Source organism: Chrysemys picta, chromosome 5, assembly GCF_011386835.1.
Source record: "Chrysemys picta bellii isolate R12L10 chromosome 5, ASM1138683v2, whole genome shotgun sequence".
In the NCBI taxonomy this organism is placed as follows: domain Eukaryota; kingdom Metazoa; phylum Chordata; order Testudines; family Emydidae; genus Chrysemys; species Chrysemys picta.
The window spans coordinates 99,396,446-99,421,094 of record NC_088795.1 but is presented as its reverse complement, the minus strand read 5'-3'; the positions used below and the strand labels follow the sequence as shown (position 1 = coordinate 99,421,094).

The following is a 24,649-nucleotide window of genomic DNA, read 5'->3' as shown; positions in this document are numbered from 1 at the left end:
CAGTACCACGTCTGCCAGCAGCACCCAGGAGACATATGGTGACAGTGAGCTGAGTGGGCTCCATGCTTGCTGTGGTATATCGTCTGCATGGGTAACCCAGGAAAAAAGGCGAGAAACGATTTTTTGCCGTTGCTTTCACAGAGGGAGGGGGGCCTGATTACATGTACCCAGAACCACCCGCGACAATGTTTTTGCTCCATCAGGCATTGGGAGCTCAACCCAGAATTCCAATGGGCAGCGGAGACTGCGGGAACTGTGGGATAGCTACCACAGTGGAATGCTCCGAAAGTTGATGCTAGCCTCAGTACTGTGGACGCACACTGCCGACTTAAGGCACTTAGTGGGGACACACACAATCAACCATATCAAATTGATTTCTAAAAAATCGACTTCTATTAAATCGACCTAATTTCGAAGTGTAGATATACCCATAGTGAACATTAAAGGTTCATTGGCCTAATCACAAAAACTTAACAGCTGTATAGCTTACAGAGACTCAATCATAAGAAAAACAGAAAAGTAAGGACTTAAAAAATAAATCTTACCCTATCATTCATGAGGAGATCTTTCACGATGAAATTTGCAACCACAGATTTCATTGGAGAAGCAAACTGGTCTGGAGCTAACATAGAAATGTGGCCCAAAGAGACTAATGGAGTTATAAGTTGCTCTGGAACATCAGCATTCAAACTTCTACTAAGAGGCTGGGGGAAGAAAAATTTCCATTCAAAATGAATTATAAATTGTTGAGTGTGAATGCCTGAACAGCTTAATGAACTAACTTATTTCATTACTGGACTGCTGATTAACTGCACTTGCCTCCCAAATGACATCATTTTATGAAACCAAGACAACTTTTTGTCTATGAAACATTTCCCGCTGTAATTTATAGGATAGTGAAAATAGCTATATTAATTACAGAATTTATAGTGTGTGAAATTATATTAGTGATAAAAGATTACCTTTTTAATTTTTTTTTACTAACTAGGGACCTGAGGGCTTGTATACACAGGGACACTCAGGAAAATTAATCTGAATTAACTCTGAACTGAAAGTGCAGTAGTTAAACCACTGTAAACCCATGTGGACACTCTCTTTCAGAATTAAGATGTCCTTATTTCAATTTATCTTTGGTGAGTTAAGCTAAACCAAATTAAGCACATTTCAATTCTGAATGAGAGTGTCCATATGGGTTTAATGCAGCTTAAATAGTCATTAGTTAATTCAGGTTAACTTTCCTGAGTGTCCCTGTATAGACAAGACCTGATTCTGCATTTCTTGCAACCCAATGGAAGTTTTGTGCGTTACTAGGAATGTCAGATCAGCAATAGAATTTTTCATCCCAAGTGAAATGGCTCAGTATCATTCTTTTAGGCCCAAATTTTCAAATATTGGTACCCGAAGTTGTGTCTAATTAAGTAGCTTCATCTTCTAGAGGACCTAAGATCTCAAAGTAGTAAATAGGAGCTCAGCACTCCTGTAAATTAGTCCACTTGTTTAGATGTTACAGTTCATATAGCATGCTGGACTACACAAGACATAAAATGGTTCCATTCTATTCTAACCTATTCAGTAGAACTACTACTCAGACTTTGAACATATTAGCTATTTTTAGGATGGGTGGCCTTGTGCAGTGGCTAAAGACAAAAAGAAAATCAGATAACTCAGCTACATGGAAATTTAATATTTTAAAATAAATCCAGTTACATTGTGAACAGAAGTAACTAGCCTGACCACAATTAGGTGGAGAGCTTTAGGAGGCAAAGCTAGAAAACATCTGTGAACAGAGCCTTCTATCAAAGCATAAGTGATGTGCATTTCCCTTTCATCATAATAGTTGCCAGAATACTAAGAAGGGATATTTTCTCTGTGTATGCTAGAAGTGTTACTCAGTGTCCAGACAGTGTCACTGGGGGTAGGGGAAGAGCATGTATTTGCACTCTCTCCTAAGTTTTACTAGAAACAGCTTAAGCACAGAGTTCCAGCACTAAGGGTTCAATTCAGTCTTCCAGCTCCTGAATTATGCATGGATTCTACGGTAATCAAGATTAAGTTAGTTTTCTTAATTGCAACTCTAAAAGTGAAAAGATGCAAATTATTTTAACAAAATTCAATAAAAACATTATACCAAATTTGGCAAACATACCTCAAAGATCTGTGCAAGTTGCACTTCTTTATTTGAGAATATGGCATGTATACAGTGGACAGCCTGTTTTGCTTGGTGAGGAGTACCTCTCTTTGCTTTCTGATGCAAAATAGGAATTAATGTCCTGCAAAAATTAAACACAATATTTCAAAATAAAATATTTATAATGAACAAAAAATTAATTCCAGTAATATTTGCTGGCTGAACTCTTCACCAATGCAGGTCCCTGATCACAGAATTAAAATCTTCAGCATCAAGCTCTCTTTTGAAAGCTGTTCAGGAAGGATAATGAGACAAATGCATGTAAACAACTGACCCTCATCTAGAAATTGAATCATATGTTAAAAAAGGAAAGTCTATTGTAAAGCACAATATACTTCACCAGTAAATAGATTATTTGCCATTCACTTTTCACTAATAAAGTCCATACATTCTCTACAGAAGCAGAGGTAGCAAGAACAGATTGAAGCAGTGTTCACAGAATTGGAACAATGAAGTCTCAGGTTTGTTTTTTTTTCCTTAAAGTAGGAAATCTGGAAGAATGCTAAAGTATGTTAATGTGAACAGAGTATTCCAAGCTGGTGTCTGTCTGAATGACTCCCTCTTAACTAGCTAAGTCTTCCATGGTAGGTTTAATTAAGTGAATAAGGAAACAAGATAGTGCAGGATTCAAATTAATTGTGAACTCGCCGATATAAATGAGGATTACACCAGATTTCCAAGAAGGCGGTATCAGATGGCCGTACTCTCTTGTGATAGTACTGAAATTAGCAGCGGTCTTAGAAAAATCATGTTATTTAAATATTGATATAGCGCCATAACTTCGTATTGTGCTTTACAGAAAATAGAGACCCTATCTCTCCCACAAAAAATTTACAATAGAAATCATATAATCTTTGGAAACAGTAGTGAATAGATGAAAAAATGGACAGACTAGTATTGCAACAAATGAAGTTCTGAAATACATGTTGATTAGAGGTTGATTGTGTACAGCTAGATAAAAGTAGTGGGCTCTGAGTAAAGATTTTAAAGCTGAGACTGAGGACAACATGCACTGTCAAAAGGAGGTCATTCCACACAAAGAGCAGCATGAAACCAGGGCACAAAAATGAGTGGGAGAAGGAAACAAAGAGAACATCAAGGTGAGAAGAGTGGGCAGAGCATAAAGCACAATACAAGGAGTAGGGCTGAATCCAGAAAAGGGTCATGCAGTGCCTTGAAAGTGACTCTTGCCATTGTGACCCCAACCCAGACTTCACAAGCAGGGGCTCTAGGAGAAACCCTAGGGACCCCGCCCAGCCGAGATTCTGGGGTCAGGGAGCATGCTATTTGCTGATGAGGTGGATTAAAAATATGTGCGTACTGTGTGTGTCTGGTATGTGGCAAGGGTGACAGTGCTGTGGAGATGGGTAAAGAGTCCTTTGCCTTTTTCTGTAGCTATATGAGAAATAGGATTCTACCCTCTCTGATGAGAGTGAGGGACTTGGCAGGGGGTAAGTTAGCTCCACCTTATGTGTGAGTCCAGAGATACAGTTAAGTTGGAACTGACCCTTACATATCAATCACTTCATTGTACAATGAAGTCCTTTTGCGATCTGCTGAGGTTCCTCACTATGGTGGCACTGGAGTGGTCAAGGCCAATAGTGCTTGGTAACTTTAACATCCACATAGACAACGAGTCATCTGAAAAACCCAGGATTTCATGGTCACCAAGGAGCTATCCCAGATGGTTCTGGGCACAAATCATAGTTAGGCACATACTTAGTTTGGTGTTTGGGATTGCAGTGGAGGTGGAGATTCTCGATGTTATCCCCATGTCACAGACTGATCTTTGGCTCGTTTGACTTCGAGTTAGGGCTCACCTCCCTTGTCTGGACTAGGGACCTGTTTTGATAGTCTTCTCTCAGAAACTAGAGCAGGGGTTCTCAAACTGGGGGTCGGGACCCCCTCAGGTGTCACGAGAGTATTACATGGGGGGAGGGGAGGTCACGAGCTGTCAGCCTCCACCCGAAACCGCGCTTTGCATCCAGCATTTATAATGGTGTTAAATATATAAAAAAGTGTTTTAATTTATATGGGGGTGTGGGGGGATGTGTGTCACACTCAGAGGTTTGCTATGTAAAAGGGGTCACCAGTACAAAAGTTTGAGAACTACTGAACTAGAGGGACCTGAGGAGTTCCAAAAGGGTCTGAGGGAGAACTCCTTTCCTCAGACAGACTATTGATGGACTGGTGAATTATTGTAATACTCTGGTCCTCAATCATCAATGAAGTGCCCTCTGGGACTCTTTTCCACAGTTTCTGCCTCACAGGTCACCTTGATTTATAGAGGGCCTGCAACAACCAAAGCAAAAGAGAAGATGGCCAGAATGGCGGTGATGCAAGTCTAGACTCAAATCTGACAGATTGCAACAAAGATTTTTATAACTCCCATCTTGTGGTTGCAAGAGAGGCAAAGAAATGGTTCTTTGCTTCCACCATCATATCTGAATAATCTTATTTAGTTTGCTTGGTTAATCTGAGGAATTTTTTGCTCAGTTGATGAATAAAGTATCTCCAGTTGAGGGAATTTCTTCATGTCAGATAAAATTGCTCAAATTCAAGTCATAGCTATCTGCCTCAATGGGAGCACAGCATGTTCTGGAGGTGTCAAACCCTAAGGTCAGGTCTATACTAGGAGCACTTTGTCAGTATAGCTATACTGGGTATACTATACTGGCAAAGCATGCCTAGTGTGGATGCAGTTTATGCTGGCAAACCTGCTGGCATACCTTATTTCAGGCCCCCTGCTTTCCCCACTGCAGAATTTGGCAGCTAGATTGCGAGACAGTGTTTCCTTCCACAAGCACACGAAACCTATGCCTTATGATCTGCACTGGCTGCCTACTGATTTCCAGATTGATTTTAGGTGTTGGTTTTGATTTACAGAGCCCTACACGGCTTGAAAACTGCTGAAGAAATTGCCTCTTTCCCCTCATGTCTCGGGCAGTTATAGTTAGCAGAAGCACCTGAGATGGAACCCACGACTGACAGACAGCAGGTGTTCTTTGTTGAAGAAATGGGTTTTTTACCCACGAAAGCTTATGTTCAAATAAATTTATTAATCTTTAAGGTGCCACTAGACTCCTCATTGTTTTTGTTAGAATATCCCATATCTTTGGAAGTGGTTTCCAACTTGGTCCATAATAACCAGAGTTTTTAACCTTCAGGGGTCACCTTTTCTCCATTTCTCAAAAAAATGGGAGAGGCTGCGTGAAGGAAACCATTGGGTAGAAATAATGTTCGGAGATTAAATTAAATCTTTATGATATCTTTGCTGTTGCTGGTATTTTAAAATGGGAGGTAGACTACATCCTGCTTTTTAAGTGTATATTTTAAGGAGTTTTTTTAATAATGTATTTATATTAAACCTACAACAAATACATAAAAATAAAGTGAGGACAAGGAGTTTAAATGTGAAAAGAGACAGGGAACCAGTGAAGGGATCAAGGTGGTGGGGTAAAAGGCATACAAGTTCACAGCAACAGGAAAGGAAGATTATTTTAGTAGCAACATGGTGAATACGCTAAAGGAGGGGTTCAGACTTTTAAGTGTTAAAGGCACTACCAGTATGTGAAGAAATACACTCACGATCTTATCTGCGGCAGGTCTGTTTCTATTTTGTGGCCTGTGTTTCTGAAAATCTGAATAGCTGCCTCAGCTACCTTATCATCTTCCATCCTGAGGCACTGCAGGAGAGACTCATATGTCTCTGCAGAGTGGAACGAGGTAGGATGTGTGAAAGACAAAACCTGTAGATACATAGCAAAACCAAAAAATGTTTTTGCACATGCATAATGGATTACCAACAAACAAAATGATTTCCACTTATGTTTCTTTATGAGAAATAACAGTAGCATGTTTATGTCATTTCATATAAGGTGCTTCTTGTAACACATCTTAAGATGCATCTTAAAATACATTAACTAACATTTTGTTTTTCAGGGCTCCCCATCCATTACTTTTTTTTTTTTTAATTGGATTTTTAAATATTTGAACATATTTATTCAAGACATTATTATAGTACTTAGAACTTGTTTTATAGCTCAACCTATGTAAGCAACTCTTTCCGCTCATTTTGAGAAATCTCAAAAGCGTAATTTTTCCAGAATCTTAAATAATTGGGTACAAAAAGAATGACCAGGTTTAACTGATATCCATTTTAATCTAAGTCACAAACATTCAAGCACATCTTGTAAAGGAATTACCTACCTAATAATTTTTTCCCAAACCTGCAGGGATTCAAAGCTGGCCACAGGAAGAACAAGTAGCTATCACAAGGCAAAACTACTCTAAGAATACAGGAATTCAGAAAACATGTGTTAGGAAGGGGGAAAATAGTCAAATGGATGTCCAATAGGATGCAAGTACTGTATACCTTTGGATTAATCTGAGCTGGGCTTCCAGGATAAGAGTTGCACACTATACACATATACTACATACACTACAGGACAAGCCCAACGAGGAGAATAACGGAACATCACTGGCCATCACGTACAGCCCCCAGCTAAAACCTCTCCAGCACATCATCAACGATCTACAACCTATTCTGGAAAATGATCTCTTACTCTCACAGACCTCTCACTGTCCTTGCTTACAGACAGCCCCCGAACCTGAACTCACCAGCAACTACCCACCACACCACAGAAACACCAACCCAGGAATCAATCCCTGTAACAAACCCTGTTGCCTACTCTGTCCCCATATGTACTCTAGCGACACCATCAGAGGACCCAACCACGTGAGTGAGCCACACCATCAGGAACTCATTCACCTGCACATCTACTAATGTGATATATGCCATCATGTGCCAGCAATGCCCCTTTGCCATGTACATTGGCCGAACCAGGCAGTCTCTACATAAAAGAATAAATGGACACAAATCAGATGTCAGGAATGGTAACATACAAAAGCCAGTAGGAGAACACTTCAATCTCCTTGGACATTCTATAACAGATTTAAAAGTAGCCATACTTCAACAAAAAAACTTCAAAAACAGACTTCAAAGAGAAACTTCTGAGCTACAATTCATTTGCAAATTTAACACCATTAATTTGGACTTGAATAGGGACTGGGAGTGGTTGGTTCACTACAAAGGCAATTTTCCCTCTCTTGGTATTGACACCTCCTCCTCAATTATTGGGAATGGACCACATCCACCCTGATTGAATTGGCCCTGTCAACACTGGTTCTCCACTTGTAAGATAACTCCCTTCTCATCATGTGTCAGTATATTTATGCCTGCATCTGTAATTTTCACTCCATGTATCTGAAGAAGTGGTTTTTTTACCCACGAAAGCTTATGCCCAAATAAATGTTATTCTTTAAGGTGCCACCGGACTCCTCGTTGTTTTTACACACATATAGACATCAGATGTAAAGAAATTCTTTGAAAGAGTATCTTACCATAGAGCCAAGAAAGGAAAGATTACTCACCTTGTAGTAAATGGAGTTCTTCGAGATTATGTTGTCCCTATGTGCAGTGCACTTCAGGTTGTGCATGTGCTCCATACCCAAGACTCCCAACATTTTTCTAGCAGTGTCCATTCGGGCCATGCGAGAGTCCCTGCTTTTAACATGCTCCACACTGAGGACTGATAGACTGCAGTCATTTCAGTTCCTTCTCCCTCCTGTACCCCACAAAAGGACCCGAGGACACAGGGAAAAGGGACAGGTAGTGCACTACGCTTAGGAACAATACATCTCAAAGAACTCCAGTTACTACAAGGTGAATAACCTTTCCTTCTTTGAGTGCTTTTCTCTATAACTTACTGCACTTCAGGTGATACACAGGAAGTTTTCCTCCTCCAGAAGTGGTGCGTGTCCAGAGCCCTGTACCATGCAGAACTGCCCTGCCCATGGAGGCCTCTGAGGCAGCCGATTGCACCAGGGCATAATGTCTCATGAAGGTATGCACAGAGCTCCATGTTGCTGCTCTGTAGATGTTAATACAGACTTCCCTAAAGAAGGCGACTGAGGATGCCTGGGCTCGTGAGTGTGTTTTCACACTGCCTCCAAAGGGACACTGTTCAATTCATAACAGAGCACTATGAAGCCCAAGACCCACTTTGACAGACTCTTGACGAAAAGGCCTCTTTGTCATCCTCTCTGCAAACAAGAGGAAAAGTCTAGGAGACTTCTGGAATGCCTTTATCCTTTGTAGATAAAAGGCAAGGGCCTTACACACATCCAGACAGCACCACTTCGTCTCTTCTCTCCTGGCATCTGGCTTAGGGTATAATACAGGGAAGTGGGTGCTTTGATTGATGTGAAAGTCTGATACCACCTTACGGACAAACCTCGGGAACAGTTTCAGGAACAACTTGTCCTTGTGGAAGATAATGTGTATCAATGCTCTCCCATGAGTCCCCCTAATTCACCTATCCTCCTGGCTGACATGATTATAATCAGGAATGCTACCTTCACGGAAAGGTGTAGCAAGGAGCAAGATGGCTCAGACAGTACCCCTGTCAAGAGTTGATAAGACCAAATTTAAGTCTCAGGCTGGCATTGGAGGGAAGATCCTAAGTAAGCCCTTCAGGAACCAGGATGTGACTAGATATGAGAACATATAGTAGGTGCCCACTGGTGGGTGGAACACACTGATGGTTGCTAGGTGGACCCTAAGGTAGCTGAGAGAGAATCCCAAGGATTTAAAGGAGAATTGGTAGTCTACCACAACTGACACCCCAGATCACAGAAAGAAAAGTCCCTATTGACCACACCAGATTGCAAACCTCTTCCATTCTGTGTAGTAGCACGTACTGGTAGCATTCTTCCTACTGCTACTCAGTAGGGCCCTGAGCAGGCCTCTCTAGGTTCAAAATCCATCCAAATCTATACCCTCATGTGTAGCGTGGATGAGTTGGGATGGCGAATCCTGCTGTAATCCTGTGCCAAGAGGTCTTGAACCAGGGAAGGCCAGGCTGATAGCTACAACAGTGTGGGTTACCAGAACTGACGGGCCCAACCCAGCCCTATGAAAATAACCTGCGCCTTGTCCTGCTTGATCTTCCTTAGTAACCGGGGAAACAAAGGGATCAGGGGAAACACATATCTCAGGATCCCTGACCATTGCATGAGGAAGGTGTCACTCAGAGAGACCAGGCTGCAAACACCACTTCGGAGCAGGACTCCTCTCACTTTTAGTTCACATTGGGAGAAACAAGCCTGTGATCACATGACCACAAAAGTCCCACTTGTGCTCTCTGGAGAAAGATCTCCTGAGGGAGTCTGCCAGGGTATTCTGAACCCCTGGGAGATGGATGGCAATCAGGGCAATTTGAAGAGCTATGCACAAGTCCAGAGTTGCGGGAAATATACCCCTTCCCTGCTTGCTGATATAGTAGACTGCCATCATGTTGTAGACAATACCTATAAAAGATATTACCTCACCCACCTTGTCTCTCTGCCATCGTGTTGTTTAACAGCACCTGGACTGACTGGCCATGAAGTGAGGGGGCAACAGCTTGCAGGTCAACTCCAGCACATTGAGGTCAAGCATAGCTTCCCAAGAGGACAATGTTCCTTGGGTCACCTGCCCCTCTATGTGGGCCCCCCCAACATACTAGGGATGTGTCTGTGGCACAATCCTCACTATGAGCAAGGAAATGAACAGGGTCCTCTTTCCACCCCACCCCACCCACACATCTTTTCCCTGTCCACTCACCAGTCCAGGGAGTCCAAGACCCTTTGAGGAATTGAAACTAGAAAGTGGAGGCTGTGTCCGCCCAGAGCGTAAACAGACTGAGCCACACTTGCAGGTATCTGAGGTGGAGCCTTGTAAATGGGGTCCCATGACTACTTGCAGGCATATTACCCAACAGGGCCAGGCAAGACCAAATGGACATCCTGGGGCCCATCCAGATTTGCTATATAAGCCTGTCGATGGCTAAGAAACTGTTGTCTGGTAGGTACGCCCTTGGTGACACCACATCCAGCCTTGCTCCAATAAACTCTATAGTTTGTGTGAATACCAGGGTGGACTTGTCCTATTTCACTCTGAGACCCAGTCTCTCATACAGGTCCAGAAGTTTTAGTTAGGAAGTGAGGGTGTGTCTTGTGCCACTAGTTCCCCTGTTCTCCTGGCCAAAATGATGGCTATGAGGAACAAGAGCTAAAGAGACAAATGAAGGCGGGAAGTTTCCCATAGGTTCAAACAGGCGTTTCCTCAGAGCACTTAGCACTAAGTTGAGGTCTCATAGTGGAGTAGGTTCCTTGACAGGAGGAAAAAGGTTGAACAGACCTTTAATAAACCTTGCAGTGGTCCAGTGAGTCAAGTCTGAAAATCCCTTGATGGAGGGATGAATGGCTGTTCGGGCAGCTAGGTGAACCTTGATTGAGCTCATTGATAATCCTGCAGTTTTTAAATGTAGTGAGTAATGGAGAATGTGTGTGTCAGGCAGGACTTGAGAGGAGGCATAGATCAATGGTTGCTCCAAGCCTGGAAGTGTTTCCACCTCAGTAGGCAAGATTTGCTTGTTAAGGATTTCTTACTATTACGCAGTCCTGTTTGTACCTCTGTGGAGCAATCTTGATCTACACCAGAAAGCCAACTAGTAGGTAGGTCGTGAAGTGAAGTGCCCAGAGGCTGGGGTGGGTGATGGATTCCAACTCCTGAGTAAGGATATCCGCTGTCAGGGCAAGGCAGAAAGAAGGTATAGCTCAGTGGTTTGAGCATTGGCCTGCTAAACCCAGGGTTGTGAGTTCAATCCTTGAGGAGGCCACTTGGGGATCTGGGGCAAAATCAGTACTTGGTCCTGCTAATGAAGGCAGGGGGCTGGACTCGATGACCTTTCAAGGTCCCTTCCAGTTCTAGGAGATGGGATCTCTCCATTAATTTCAATTTCAGGTTATCAAGACATGAGCACCAGCTCTGGGAACGACACCTATCTCAGCCACTACAGTGCTATGAGGATGGCTACTTATATCTCCCGTTTCAATTTGTTTAGGACTTTAGGCAGTGAAGACATCCAGGGATAAGCATATAGCAATACATGAGGCCAATGGAAGACTAGGGCCTCACCAGTTGAGTTGCAGCTGTACTCTTCCCCTTGAACAGAATTGTCCACAGTTTGTATTAGATTTCTTTGCAACACCATACATCTCCAGATTACCCCAAAAAAGACACATCCTTCGGAATTCCTCGTTCAGCTCCTGCAGGTGGAAATGTCTGCTGAACAAGTCTGCCATTGTGTTCTGAAGTCCTTGAAATAAACCGCTGAGACCTGTATGGGGCATGATATGCACCAGTTTTACAGTGTTACAGATAAGGACTGGGATCTTGCTCCTCCTTGTTGATTGATATAATATATTGCTGCTCTGCTGTCCAGCATTATTCTGATTGGGTGGCCCGTGATGTGGGGTAGAAAAGTGCTGATAAGCAACAAGAACAACTCTCCGCTCTAGTATGCTGATGTGGAGGATCACCTCCTGAGGGGTCCATTTGCCTTGAGCTGTGAAGTTCTGAAATTGTGCGCCCAAGCCTATCAGGCAGGTGTCTGTAGTGATGATCCTTGTGGGAAGAACCTGCAAGAATGGAACTCCCTCACATACTTTTTGTGGATCCTTCCACCAACTTAGAGAATCGAGGACCCTCTGAGGTATGGACACCTGCTTTGATAAACTGTGCTTGTTGGGGGTGTAGATGGTTCTCAGCCAGGCTTGAAGACATTGGAATGTATCTTGCTACGGGTGTCACAAACGTACAAGCTGCCCTATGGCCCAGGAGTTGCAATCAGGCCCTTGAAGTGGTTGTCAGACTCTGTTGTACTGTAGAAATGAGATTGGATATTACGGCAAACCTTTCCATAGGTAAGTATGCTCTGGCAGTGGAGGAGTCCAGAGTAGCCCTGATGAAGTCTCCAGGTTGAGTGGACATGAGTGCACACTTTTCTATATTGAGGCAGAGGCCCAGGGAACAGAACAGTGATATGGCTCTGTGGGTTGCTATCTACACCTTGAGAAATGAGTGATCTTTCAGGAGCCAATCATCCAGGTATTCTCATCCGGCGAAGATGGGCTGAGACTGCTAAGAGGACTTTGGTAAAAGACTCTTGGGGTAGTGAAGAGGCCAAAGAGTAGGATGTGATACTGGTAGCAGTCCTTACCCACCACAAAATGTAGGAAACAACTGTGGAGAGATGGGTGGTTATATGAAAACAAACATCCTGAAGATCAAGGGAGACAAACCAATCTCCTGAATCCAGGGAGGGAATTATTGTTGCTAGGATTATCTTTCTGAACTGTTGAGGGTGGACAAAGCTGTTCAAAGTCCCAAGATCCAGAACTGGTTTCCATCCTCCGTTTTCATTTGGAAACAAGAAGTACCAGGAACAGAACCCTTTCCTGACAAAGTCCAGTGGAACAGATTCAATCGCCCCCAGGCTTGGGAGGGATTGTTACCTCTTGCCTCAAGAGACCCTCATGAGAGCACTCCATAAAGAGGGACAGAGAGAGTGTGCTCCTCAACTGCATGGCATAACCCATGGACAACTCCAGAATCCATCTGTCTCAGGTGATGAGCTCCCAGGGATGCAGAAAATGGGAGAGATGATCCCATAAAGGTGGAGGGGAGATAGGTACAGAGCAGGATCTGGAGCAAGAGAGAGCTCATGACCCTCAACTAACAAGTCAAAAAGGTTGTTTTGAGGATGTTGGCAACTTGGAAGTCACTGCAGAGTATGGCCCTTTCTTAGCATACTTGAGCTTCTTTTGGGGAAGTTCAGCCAATCAGGTGGACTCGTAGAGGACTGGGTGAGAGCATTGCACTGACTGTGATCTACTGTATTTTCTCTTTGATGCAGGTGCATAGATGCAAAGATTGTAGTGTCGCCCAGGAGTCCTAAAGTGAATGAAGGTATCAATCTATAGGAACATTGAACAATTTGGGTCCCTCAAAAGGGGAGGTCCCAAACAGTTTTCTACCTCCCCCCCTGGAGGCCAGAAAGACTGCAGCCAAAAAGCTTGGCGCATTACCACTGCCATAGCCATGGAACATGCAGCTGTACAGGCTGCATCAAGTGAGGCCTGGAGAGATGCTTTGGCAATTGTCTGGGCATCTGTTATGAGAGCTTGAAATTGTTCCCTCTGGTCCTGTAGCAGATCAGAAAAAATGAGAACTTTAAATAGTTTATAAAATAATATTTTGCCATCACAGCAATTAGTAATTGGCTACTAGAAATTACAAGGAGCTCAGAATAGCTCAGAAGATCTAGCTATTTCAGCTCCGTGTCTGATGGCGCTGAACGGGATCTATGTTGCCTCTTTTGCTCATTAACAGCTTCAACCACTGGGATTTAGGTGTTAGGTAGTAGAAAAAAATACTCCAAGCAGAATATAGTATTTTTTTGTCAGTCTGTTTACACATAGGTAGTATAGTGGTTGAGGACTGATACAGGCTGATACCATACAGGCTGGGGCCAGTAACACATCATTGACAGGCAAGGCAATTTTGCCCTGAGGCGATATATGGAGGATGTCCAACAAGTCATGTTGGGGTTCCTGCATCGACTCTAATAGAATTTGCAAGGTCTCTGCTATCTGTTTGTTAAGGTCTTGAAATTGTCAGTGTAAGATGGTGGAGGAGGCATAACAACTGCATCTGGCAAGGAGGAGGATTTGAGGTAAAGTGGTGGTGGTTCTTCCTCTGCAAGTTACTCCTGTGAAGTTGATGCTTTTGACATATCCTCTTAAGAGATGGAATCCTGTAAAGCTGGTTGCCACAAGGGGCCCCTGGGTTCCAATAAGCCCACTGAGATGGAAAGAGGAAGGGGGAAGGACCACAGGGTTGTCCTTACCCGATTTGCTGGGTGTGTGTTCTGCAAGGGCTTCCTCAGGGTGCACTGCAAGGGAAGGAGGCTGGAATAGTAAAGTAGGAGAGCCTTGTATGGACATCTCAATCAGATGAGGTGTCACTCCCATGTCCATCCAAGGGGCAAACAGTGCAGTACTATTCGTTGAGTGGGTACCGGAGGTCAAGTCTTGGTTAGATGGTATCACAGAATATGTTGGAAGTTCCTCTTGGTACCCTCAATGGATTTGTGAGGAACCAGTGACAGTGTTGGTACCAGACAGTACATCAATTCTGGAAGGTAAGTCTGTACTAGTGGGGAGTAGCTCTGAGTAACCTGGAACAACGATGACTCAGGTTTTTCAAGGATCTGAAGATCCTTATGGCAAAGAAGACTAGATGGTACCAACGATTCCGAACACTGACCCTCAGGAGTTAGTATGTTGGGTGGTACTGGAGTGCGATCCATGTACGTCTCTCTGCTGGCAGAGGAAGGTGGTACCGATGACTATTTCAGTTTAACCTTAAAGTCCTTGTGCTTTGGAGGCATTGGGTCTGGTGCCGGCTTTGGTGCCTCCGTGGGTTAACAGACAGCTTTTTGGTACATGGTGTAGTTTCCCTAGCCGGTGCCAGGGTCTCCATACTGGAAGAGATGGGGACCTTAGCAATAACCTGTGTAGGGATGTGAGGTCTCCTGCGATCCAGACCAAAACGGTGTCTTTCCCCTTCTCTTATCCTGTTCCAGGGAATGGGATCTCTTCTTTATTGATGGTCTGGGAAGTTCTAAGGCGTCAGCAGTGACAGTCCCCAAGGGCTCCATGAGTAACCGAATCAGATGCAGGGGCAGGGGAGAAGGGAGTGACTCAGACCCCAGAGATCTCAGAGAATGTTCCACATCAACAGGAGTTTTAGCCTGTCCTCCCTCAGTTTTTTAGATCTACTTTTAAATCCTGAGCAGATCTTACATTTGGAGGGGATATGAGTCTCTCCCAAGCAGCAGAGACAGCTCGAGTGTCCATCATGCAGGGAAAACACCTGTGGCAGGTCTGGCAGAGTTTGAAGCTTGGGGTCTTGGGTGTAACCCATAACTCAAGGACAGAGAAAAAATAAAGGCCCAAATCAACCAAATGAAAGAAGGGAGTAAAGAAGAGGGAATTCCGATACTCACTGCAAAGGAATAAAAATATATTAAGCAAGAGAAGTAGCTAGCTAACGGATGTTGTGACACACCATCTTAAGCCACAGTTGACTGAGAAGGAACTGGAGTGGCATGAGTCTACCACCCTCTTTCCCCACCCCCCTCATATCAAAGCACAGGAATATCCGGGGCACAAGCAGAGACCTGTGGACGTGTGTGACAAAAATCTCTGATCAAAAGTACACAGTGCACATACATAGAAACATAGAAGTGTAGAACTGGAAGGAACTTCAATAGTCATCTAGTCCAGTCCTCTGCACTCAAGGCAGGACTAAGTAATAACTAGACCATTCCTAACAGGTGCTTGTCTAACCTATTCTTAAATACCTCCAATGACAGAGATTCCACAACCTCCCATGGCAATATGTTCCAGTGCTTAACTACCCTAACAGTTAGGAAGTTTTTTCTGATGTCCAACCTAAACCTCCCTTGAGGCAATATAAGCCCATTGCTTCTTGTCCTGAGGTGGAGCACCCAGAGGGACACTACTTGAAAAAACACACTCTATTCTTGCCCTACACACCTTGGTACCAGCTTATTTCTCTAGTGTTCTTTCAGCTATACACCATGTACCACTCACTCCACATAAGCTGCATGACTAATTTCCCCATTAGTGTCCATCCCCCTTGGATTTCTTCCAGATGGCTCCCATATGCGTTTATCTGTCATGCTACCACACTCTTCAAGTCCTTCCTCAAAACTTTCTTCTTCTGAAAGACCTTTCCCTCCTTAGTCTCCTTCTCAGAGGAATATTAACACTCAACAATTAAAAACCTTTATGTTGCATTAAAGCTGCATTAAGAAATAATCCAAAACCGTAACTGTACAGGTGCATGCTAAAATTCTCTGTTCAGTCACAGTGCTATTGTCACCTACCATTCCCCATATTGTGTTAGATAATGCTAACAGACATTGTACAATCTAAATAGTAGTTAATTATATAACACTATCTGGTCAATATACAGGATATTGGTTAATACTGTTAATTCCGTATTAAGAAATGTACCTACATGTGCTAAAACAATGTAATTGTACAGTCTTATTGTAAATGACCCAAAATATGAATAAATAAAATATTTGTTCCCCTGCCCTCATACCATATGAATACAGTAAACTTTTCAGTGAAAGATATGAGACAGGTTCTTACCTGCCTTATAAAGTGCCTACAGCACTATTGGTGCTATGTAAATAACTAATGTATTATTACAAAATATTGTGTGCCATAATATTTTATAATAGCTGAAGTTGGAAAAAGTTGGTAAATATTGCTATCTTATTAAACACAATGCAAAATCCTTCCTCTCAAAATCACTTTTCAGGTCTAAACCTCTGAAATTCAAAAGACTCCTTCAAAAGTGAAATATATGAGTTTAATGAAGAACAAAATTCTACATTACATCATCATAACTCATGAATGCTAAATATAGAGCCAATTTGTATAACTTACAGATCTTCTAACACACCATCCAAGAAAATTCAGCAGCAACCTTTTGAGTGTAGAATTAGGTTTGTGCTTATAAAGTAGTATTGATATTCAAAATTCCTTTTTCTTAAGCATTTCCCTCCCCCCCCCCCCTTTAAAGGCACTTTTTTTTGGAGATTTTTGGAGATTTAAGATCTTTTGGGGTGCTTGGCTCCCTAATGTGAGGGGGAAACCAGAATGTGCCTCCTCCACTTAGTTCCTCTCTTCTGCTTTACTCCCCTCTGGTCATGCTTAGAGGGGAAATTTTGTTTTTGCTACTCTCTGGATAATTTCGTCCCAGCAGCACAAAGGCTCCAGAAGAGATCAAGGAAACTATAGTTCCAGCAGGAAGCTCCAGCAGGGTCCAGCTGCTGGTTCCAAGATTGTCTCCTCCAGCCAGGATTTTCCTTCATTCTATTTAGGCATTGGTATCCTGTTCATCGCCACTGTATTGCTATGCTGCCACTGGTTCCAGCAGCCCCTCCTGCCTAAGCTTCTATATGGAACTATGACACCTGAGATCCTGGGGGAAGTCAGGTCTTACACAGGGTCAAGGGAATGTACTGGGCCCATGTAGGTAACAAGAGGAATGGTAACCAGGCAGGATGCAGAAAGACTTGTCTGACTTGAGCTACTGTAGATATAGAGCAGAGGTGGGCAAAGTACGGCCCGCGGGACCCTCCTGCCCGGCCCTTGAGCTCCTGGCCCAGGAGGCTAGCCCCCTCCCCCGCAGCTCACTGCACCGCTGGCGCAATACTCTGTTCAACAGAGCTGCGACCTCTTGCTGGGTAGCACAGCTGCAGAGCCACGGCCTGAGGTGGTGCTCTGGGCTGCGCGGTGGCGTGGCTGGCTCAGCTGGGCAGCACAGCTGCCTGTCCTGGTGCTCTGGGCAATGCGGTAAGGGGGCAGGGAACAGGGCGTTGGATAGAGGGCAGGGGAGTTCAGGGTGGTGGTCAGGGGGCTGGGGTGTGGATAGGGGTCGGAGCGGTCACTGGGCGGGGAACAGGGGAGTTGAATGGGGGCAGGGGTCCCAGGGGGAGGGGCAGTCAGGAAGAAGGGGGATTGGATGGGGCGGCAGGGGGCAGTCAGGGGCAGGGGTGCTGGGGGCGGTCAGGGAGAAGGGGTGGTTGGATGGGGCAGGGGTTCAGGGGCAGTCAGGAATGAGAGGAGGGGTTGGATGGGGCGGTGGGGGGCAGTTAGGGGACAGGGAGGGATGAATGGGGCAGGAGTCCTCGGGGGGCTGTCATGGGACAGGGAATGGGGAGGGGTGGGCCAGATAGAGGGTGGGGGCCAGGCCACGCCTGGCTGTTTGGGGAGGCACAGCCTCCCCTAACCAGCCCTCCATACAATTTCGGAAACCCGATGTGGCCCTCAGGCCAAAAAGTTTGCCCGCCCCTGGTGTAGAATCTGTTTGCATCAACTGGATCCATAGGGACTCCTGGTCACAACCATCAGCTGCAGTTCCTCTGCAGGTGGAAAAGCTGAGGCCCCACTACAACTGACTGGTACACCATTTGCTACCTTAATAGGGGTGCAATTGGAAAACTGTTCAGTGTCTTGTAGACAATAGGGGATGGTCTCATGGATTAGACTAGAAAGTGCTGATGATAACACAGTGACTAATTCCTTTAGCCTCTCTAGAAGTAACTGGAGGATGCAACTCTTTTTAAAGACAGGAGAATTCAGAAGGAATCACATATAATCTTCATATTAAACAAATTTTGCTGCAATATTTAGCATTTGCATTATGAAGACTAAAAATAGCTTTTGGGGAGAAAGGTGTGAAAGGGAAAAGTATGTAACAGAGGGGCAGGATTTTCCTGCTGCATCCCTTTTAGCAGGCATTGGATCTCTGCAGGCTGTTGCCGGTTGCTAACATACCAGATGTAGTTTATTAGATTCTGCTCTAAATATGAAGTAAATGCGAGCTTCCCTCTGTGGTGAGGAAGCTAAGGTCTGAGACAGACAGGCCACACTTAGAAAAGGGGCTTAGGCTGGAGATTACATAATGGTATTTTTGTATTACTCTTCTTCTTAATAAAACCAAATTCCAAGATGTGGTGACTTTTTGACTGTTTACAAGAAGTGGGTAATTTATTGAAGCTGTTTGGGGACTCCATTACCATACAGTGTAAGAAAACTAATCTACATTGCTGTAGAATACCTTGAGAAGTTCAAGTCCTGCACGAATAGCAGTATCAGGACTTACACCCTCCTCTTCATCATCAGCTGTTCCCTCTATAGATTTATTCATCAGCTTTACTAGTGCGCTAAAATAAGAAATGTTAAATAAAGATATATTATTAAACTTGATTATGTGCATTAACAGAGACACCATAGATTATTATGACAAAGAATTTTCAGATTAGCTTCATTTAAGTTTTGGCAATGAACTAGATTGGTCAGTTTTAAAATCCTTTACTTCCTGGTTCTCATGGACTAGTAAAAAGATGTTATGCTTATAGGTTCCTGATTTTTCTGGGAAATATATTATTTAAAAAGCCATTTCAGTTAAATCAAAACAATATGAAAACACATATATAATAGTTTGGTAAATGATCCCACCTCCCCTCAACACACCTGTTCCCCAAAGCCTTTATTTTGGTGACAAACTGAGTTGGTAGTATTAGCTCACTTACATAATCAAGCTGCCAGGTAAGTCACAAAAAGAACCCCCAAATTCTCCTCCTCAAACCCACAAAGATAAAGTAATTGATTCAATTATTAGATAGCATTCTATGTCCAGTGTTAGCTATATGGAAGTTATATATGCCTGTCATCCTCAAATAAGGCCTCCAAATAGTCAATTTACCAATACCATCTTTTATATTAATGTTTCTACAATTTGCACCACTAAGCTTTAAAAAAAAAAAATTAGCAGAAATTAAGTCAAGTTTTCTAGACTGATGGAAATGAAGACAACTATATAAACAATTTTTAAAAATGCAGATAGATACTTCTGTACCAGATGTAAATTAATATGGAAGATAATCCTAGTATTAACATCCTCTTTAAAGTCAGTAATGGATCAGTATAATCTTCCAGCCTACCTAATGGCTTCTGAGTCAATGTGCACTGGGGCAATTCTTTCCAAAAGAAATTTGACCATCTCCAGGAAAGGATTTGTTGGCTGCTTGGGATTTGCAAGCTTCCGGGCTATCTCCCGCTACAAAAAGAAAAAAGTGTTATATTACAAGCAAAAATCATTACACTAATTTTAATTATTTCTTAAGTGTTATACATTTTGTATTTGTAGAAATAATGCTGAACAAAAGTCAATTCTTCACGAACTAGCTTCACAGTTCATACAATCATTGAAAAGGATGGGCTGTGGCTACCATGGACTTTTAATGGGAGTGATGGGAGTTAGGCATCTCTGCACTTTTGTAATGCCACATAGGTTCCTATCTGCACCCGTAGGTGCCTAAATACCTTTATAAATCTGACCCAGTATCTTTTATGCAAATAACCAATGGCTTAAGCACTTCATCCAACTACCTAAGAAAAAACGGTTACTTACTGTGGCACTCTGTACCTCAAAGAAACACCCTGGAACCCCATATTCACCCATCATATAGTTATGATATATTTCATACAAAGTGTGCCATGTAAGATATCATATGAAAAGTCAATCTGCTGAAACCCATCATTCTGTCAAAACACGTCTATCATTGGTGTATATGAAATTAGGAGATTTTGTTGTATGATTATTACTGAAATATGTTGTAAGTTTGAGAGTCTTCCAGTGCTAGTTCTTTGGGGACAACAAAGGAGGTGATACTCTCTCAGGAGGGCATTAAACAACCCTTAATCAGCAGGGGAGTGGTAAGCAAGGGACTAACAATGTTGTAAAGAGAGCTTCACAAGCCTTACACAATGGGAGATTGCTCAGCTCCATGTAGGGAGACTGGATATCCTGATTTTATAGGGGCAGTCCTCATTTCTTATTATCTCCCACCCCCGTGCCGATTTTTCAGACTTGCTATCTGGTCACCCTATCTCCGTGACTCAGCAAAGCCCACCAGGACATGTTGGGACTTATGTTTTCCAGGCACATGAATTGAGGATATAAAATAGGGGACAGTGGCATCATGCTTTTGCCTTTCTCCTCCCCTACATAAGATGGGATGCTGGGAAAACAAAGATTTGGACTGAGGAGACTGGTACCAAGCTTAAAGGGGAAGCCTGTGTACTGAGAACTGTAACCTACCTGCAATATCCAGTGGGGTGAGGAAAGCTGCTTGATCCAAATAATGCCTAATCGAATAAGGTTTAAGATTTAGACTGTGAGCTTACCTTTTATTTTCTTTGGTAACTATCTCTGACCTTTTGTGCCCATCACTTATAACCATTTAAAATCTATCTTTTTGAAGTTAATAACCCTGTTTTATATTTTGCCGAAAACAGTGTGTTTTGCTTGAAGTGCTTGGGAAATCTCAGCTCAGTTTACAAAGGCTAGTGTGCATCGTCTCTATATCGAGGGAGGGGCAGACTGGGTAATAAACTTACATTGGTCAGGCTTCTATCCAGGGTAAGACGGTATATTCCGGAGGTACAAGGCTGGGGACTTGGGAGATTCGCTGGTGCCTTTCTCTGTGTGAGTCATGAGTGGCTCAGGGAGCATTCACATAATTTAGCTGGGTTTGGAGCTCCACATGCTGCTGTGCTAAGTGATAGTGCCTGGAAGGGTTCGCGGCTTGTCACAAGCAACGCATTGTGAGAGACAGCCCAGGCTGGAGAGTTAAGGGAGCACAGACAGATGGAAGTACAAGAAAATAATGCATATGTCCACACTGCAATTTAACACCAGAGGCTGGCCCATATCAGCTGACTTGGGCTCATGGGGCTCAGGCTGCATGGCTGTAAAATTGCAGTATAGATGTTTGGGCTCAGGGACCCTCCTCCATTGTTGTGTCCCAGAGCTCAGGCTTCAGCCTGAGCCAGATAGTCTACACTGCAATTTTACAGCCCTGAGAACCCAAACAAGCTGACCTGAGCCAGTTGCAGGTGTTTAACTGCAGTGTAGACATACCCAAGGAGACAGTATTGCTCAGTATGGCAGGCAGTGGTTTCAGTACACCAGCAGCCTAACTGCTGTCAACTTTTTAGTAAGCATCACAGCAAAGAAGAATTTTAAGGAGACATTTGAAGGAAGATAATGAGTTAGTTTTGCAGATGCTGATGGGGAATTTCTTTAAAGTGTAAGGGGCAGCATGGGAGAAAAAACAAAGGTGCTTGTTTGAACTTTAATTAGAGGGGCATGTAGGCTGGCATCTTGGGCCAACTGGAAGAGGAAGTTGACATCTTGACAGTGAATGAGAGGATAGATAGGGTGAGCACAGGCCATGAAAGGCACTAAAAGTGAAGACGAACAGCTTACGTTTGATGTGATAGAGACGAGGAGCCAATAGAGGGATGAAGGATCCCAGTTTGGAGGGAGTTCTTGAACTGGTGGGGTAAGTACTGAGTAACCTCTTTAAAAATCTGGATATAGTCGGGTCAGAGAAAACTTAACAAGACTGCATGGGGGGAGGAGAGTGGCATGCTGAAATTGATGTAAGGTGGACTTTAATGGAACTGAACAAAATATAATCGATGGGTCAAGATTGTGCTAGGTTGTCCACATTTAAGAATTCTAACAAACTCTCTCTACAACACACTCGCACCAGCATCAATTTCCTGCAAACTATAATCAGATTCAATGGAACCCTTCAGACATACACAAGAAGCCCATGGATGACCATACTTGCCGTCACAGATCCAGTAACCACCCCAAATACACCAAGAAATCTGTTATCTACAGCCACACACTCATATACCACAGAATATGTTCTGAGGAGAAAGACTGGGATACAGATCTTAGCACGCTCAAAACTGCCTTCTCCGAACAAGGACACTCCATCAGAAAAGTAGATGGCATCATGGAATGAGCCACACAAATACCCCAAGACAACCTGCTTCAATACAGAAAAAATGACCTCTCCAGCCACATATCCCTGTAGTTAAGAAGAGAGCCTGAGACAAAAGTCCTTGTATTAGAGGCCTGCGGCCTGAACTAAAGTGGTCAAAACTTTGCTGACATAAAGCACAGTCAGGTCGGGAGCAAGAGGCAGGCCCTGCTCACAGAATTTGGCAAGCATAGGGCTCATGATGCAAAACCACATATTCCTAAGTGATGCAAGGCACAAAGCACTCAAGCAAGCACATTCCAGAAGGGTGGTACCAGAACACCTTAATACCAGCACATTCCCCAAAGATAACAGGAACATGCTGACCCATCATAAGGATAAGGTCAGGGTGACAGCATGATGAAGACAGATGTTTTGATCGAACCTACGGGTAGAAGGCAATGGGTGGCACCCTAATATGTCAGAGTACATAACCTGTTTGTATTGGTGCATAAAGATGTATCTCAGAGTGAGTGTCTTCGTCCAGCCGAGGAGGCAGTGGAAAGTCCCACCACTGACTGAGCTGCATCCCTTGTCACCAGCATACATGTGCTAGTGTAACTGTAGACATTGATCTGGGGAGCTAGGACTGTGCTTTGTTGACAATAAACCTGACCAAGCATCTTCGCACCTTAATGGATTTTGTGGTCATTGGGTGGTTCGCTTGAGATCTGCTGTGCCAGCTATTTGCGCAGAGCTGGGACAGCACAGAGGGAAAACACACATGCAGCTAAACATCTGATGACAACCCCTAGTTGTCACCTACCACCCTTCTCTGGAACCCAGATGGGGTATCGTTAAACAATTACAACCCATACTCGATGGGGACCACATCCCGAAAGAAATCTTTCCCAAACCCCCACTTCTGGCCTTCAAACAACCCCCCAAACTTGCCAAGCTCATCATCAGAAGCAAGTTCCCCCCACCCAGGATACACCAACTCAAAGTGGCACCAGACCCTGCCAGAACAACAGATGTAAAACCTGTAGACACATCTCCACTGCTATGGTGATAAACACCCCCAACAATTCCCCCTTCAAGATCCAGGGGTCTTACACATACCTATCACAACGTGATGTCCCTTATTCACTGCACTAAATATCCCAACAACAACTACATGGATGAAACAACACTCACTACACTCTCAAATGAACTCACGCAGAAAAATGATACAAGACAAAACCACATTATCTCCTATGGGCGAACACTTTTCAAAAAACAATCACTCCATATTTGATCTCAGTCCTCCTCCTCCAAGATAATCTGCACAAAACACCTTCAAAAGACAAGCCTTGGAGCTTAAACTGATAACTATGCTAGACACTAAAAATCATGGTCTTAATAAAGACCAATCTGTAACCCACTAAAACTCTGCCTATTTTGTCCTATGGCTGCAGAGATTCTAATGGGCCACATTACCTTGAATGAACTCTTGGAATATGTATTAACTTCTTATGCCGAACATCTGTTTCACCTTGTGTTTAGCTGTGACACTGTGTACTTTCCCCAGACCTGAAGAAGAGCTCTGTGTAGCTCAATATCTTTGTCTCCATCACCAGCAGAACATTGTCCAATGAAAGATACTGCCACACCCACCTTGTCTCTCTAATATCCTGGGACCAACACGGCTATAACAACACTACAAACAAATTTTAAAAGGGTAAACAGGATGACCTGGGTGACTATAGACCTATCAACCTGACTTTGATCCCAGGCAAAATAAACAGAACGTATGTTATAGAACGCTATTCATGAAGAATTAAATGTGAGTAATATAATTTGTGCCAATCAAAATGAGTTTAGTCAAATTAATTTTATTTGTTTATGACAGGATTACAATTTGGTTGACAAACGTAATAGTACTGATCCCTTAGACTTCTGTATGGCATTTTGACTGTATGATATTTTGATTAGAAACCAGAACTATACAAAATCAACATGGCAAACATTAAATGACATTAAAAACTAGCTAAATTATAGGGCTCAAAATGTAACTAAACAGGATATCTTCATCATCCAGCGGATACGCTTCAGTGGGGTCCCACAGGGATTGGTTCTTGGCCCT

The 24,649-nt window shown here is 43.4% G+C and overlaps 1 protein-coding gene across 7 annotated transcripts in view; it reads right to left on the bottom strand.

Annotated features, from left to right (window-relative positions):
• Positions 1–24,649, bottom strand: part of PDS5A (PDS5 cohesin associated factor A) — a 170,995-nt gene that overhangs the window by 31,999 nt on the left and 114,347 nt on the right. For all 7 annotated transcript variants that reach the window (XM_042843417.2, XM_005286368.5, XM_042843420.2 and 4 more), the window contains 5 exons: positions 19,687–19,802; positions 18,801–18,906; positions 5,777–5,937; positions 2,147–2,270; positions 546–704 (listed from right to left, as the gene is read on the bottom strand). In XM_042843417.2, the coding sequence (XP_042699351.1) occupies positions 546–704; positions 2,147–2,270; positions 5,777–5,937; positions 18,801–18,906; positions 19,687–19,802 (666 nt within the window). The remainder of the gene's footprint in view (positions 1–545; positions 705–2,146; positions 2,271–5,776; positions 5,938–18,800; positions 18,907–19,686; positions 19,803–24,649) is intronic.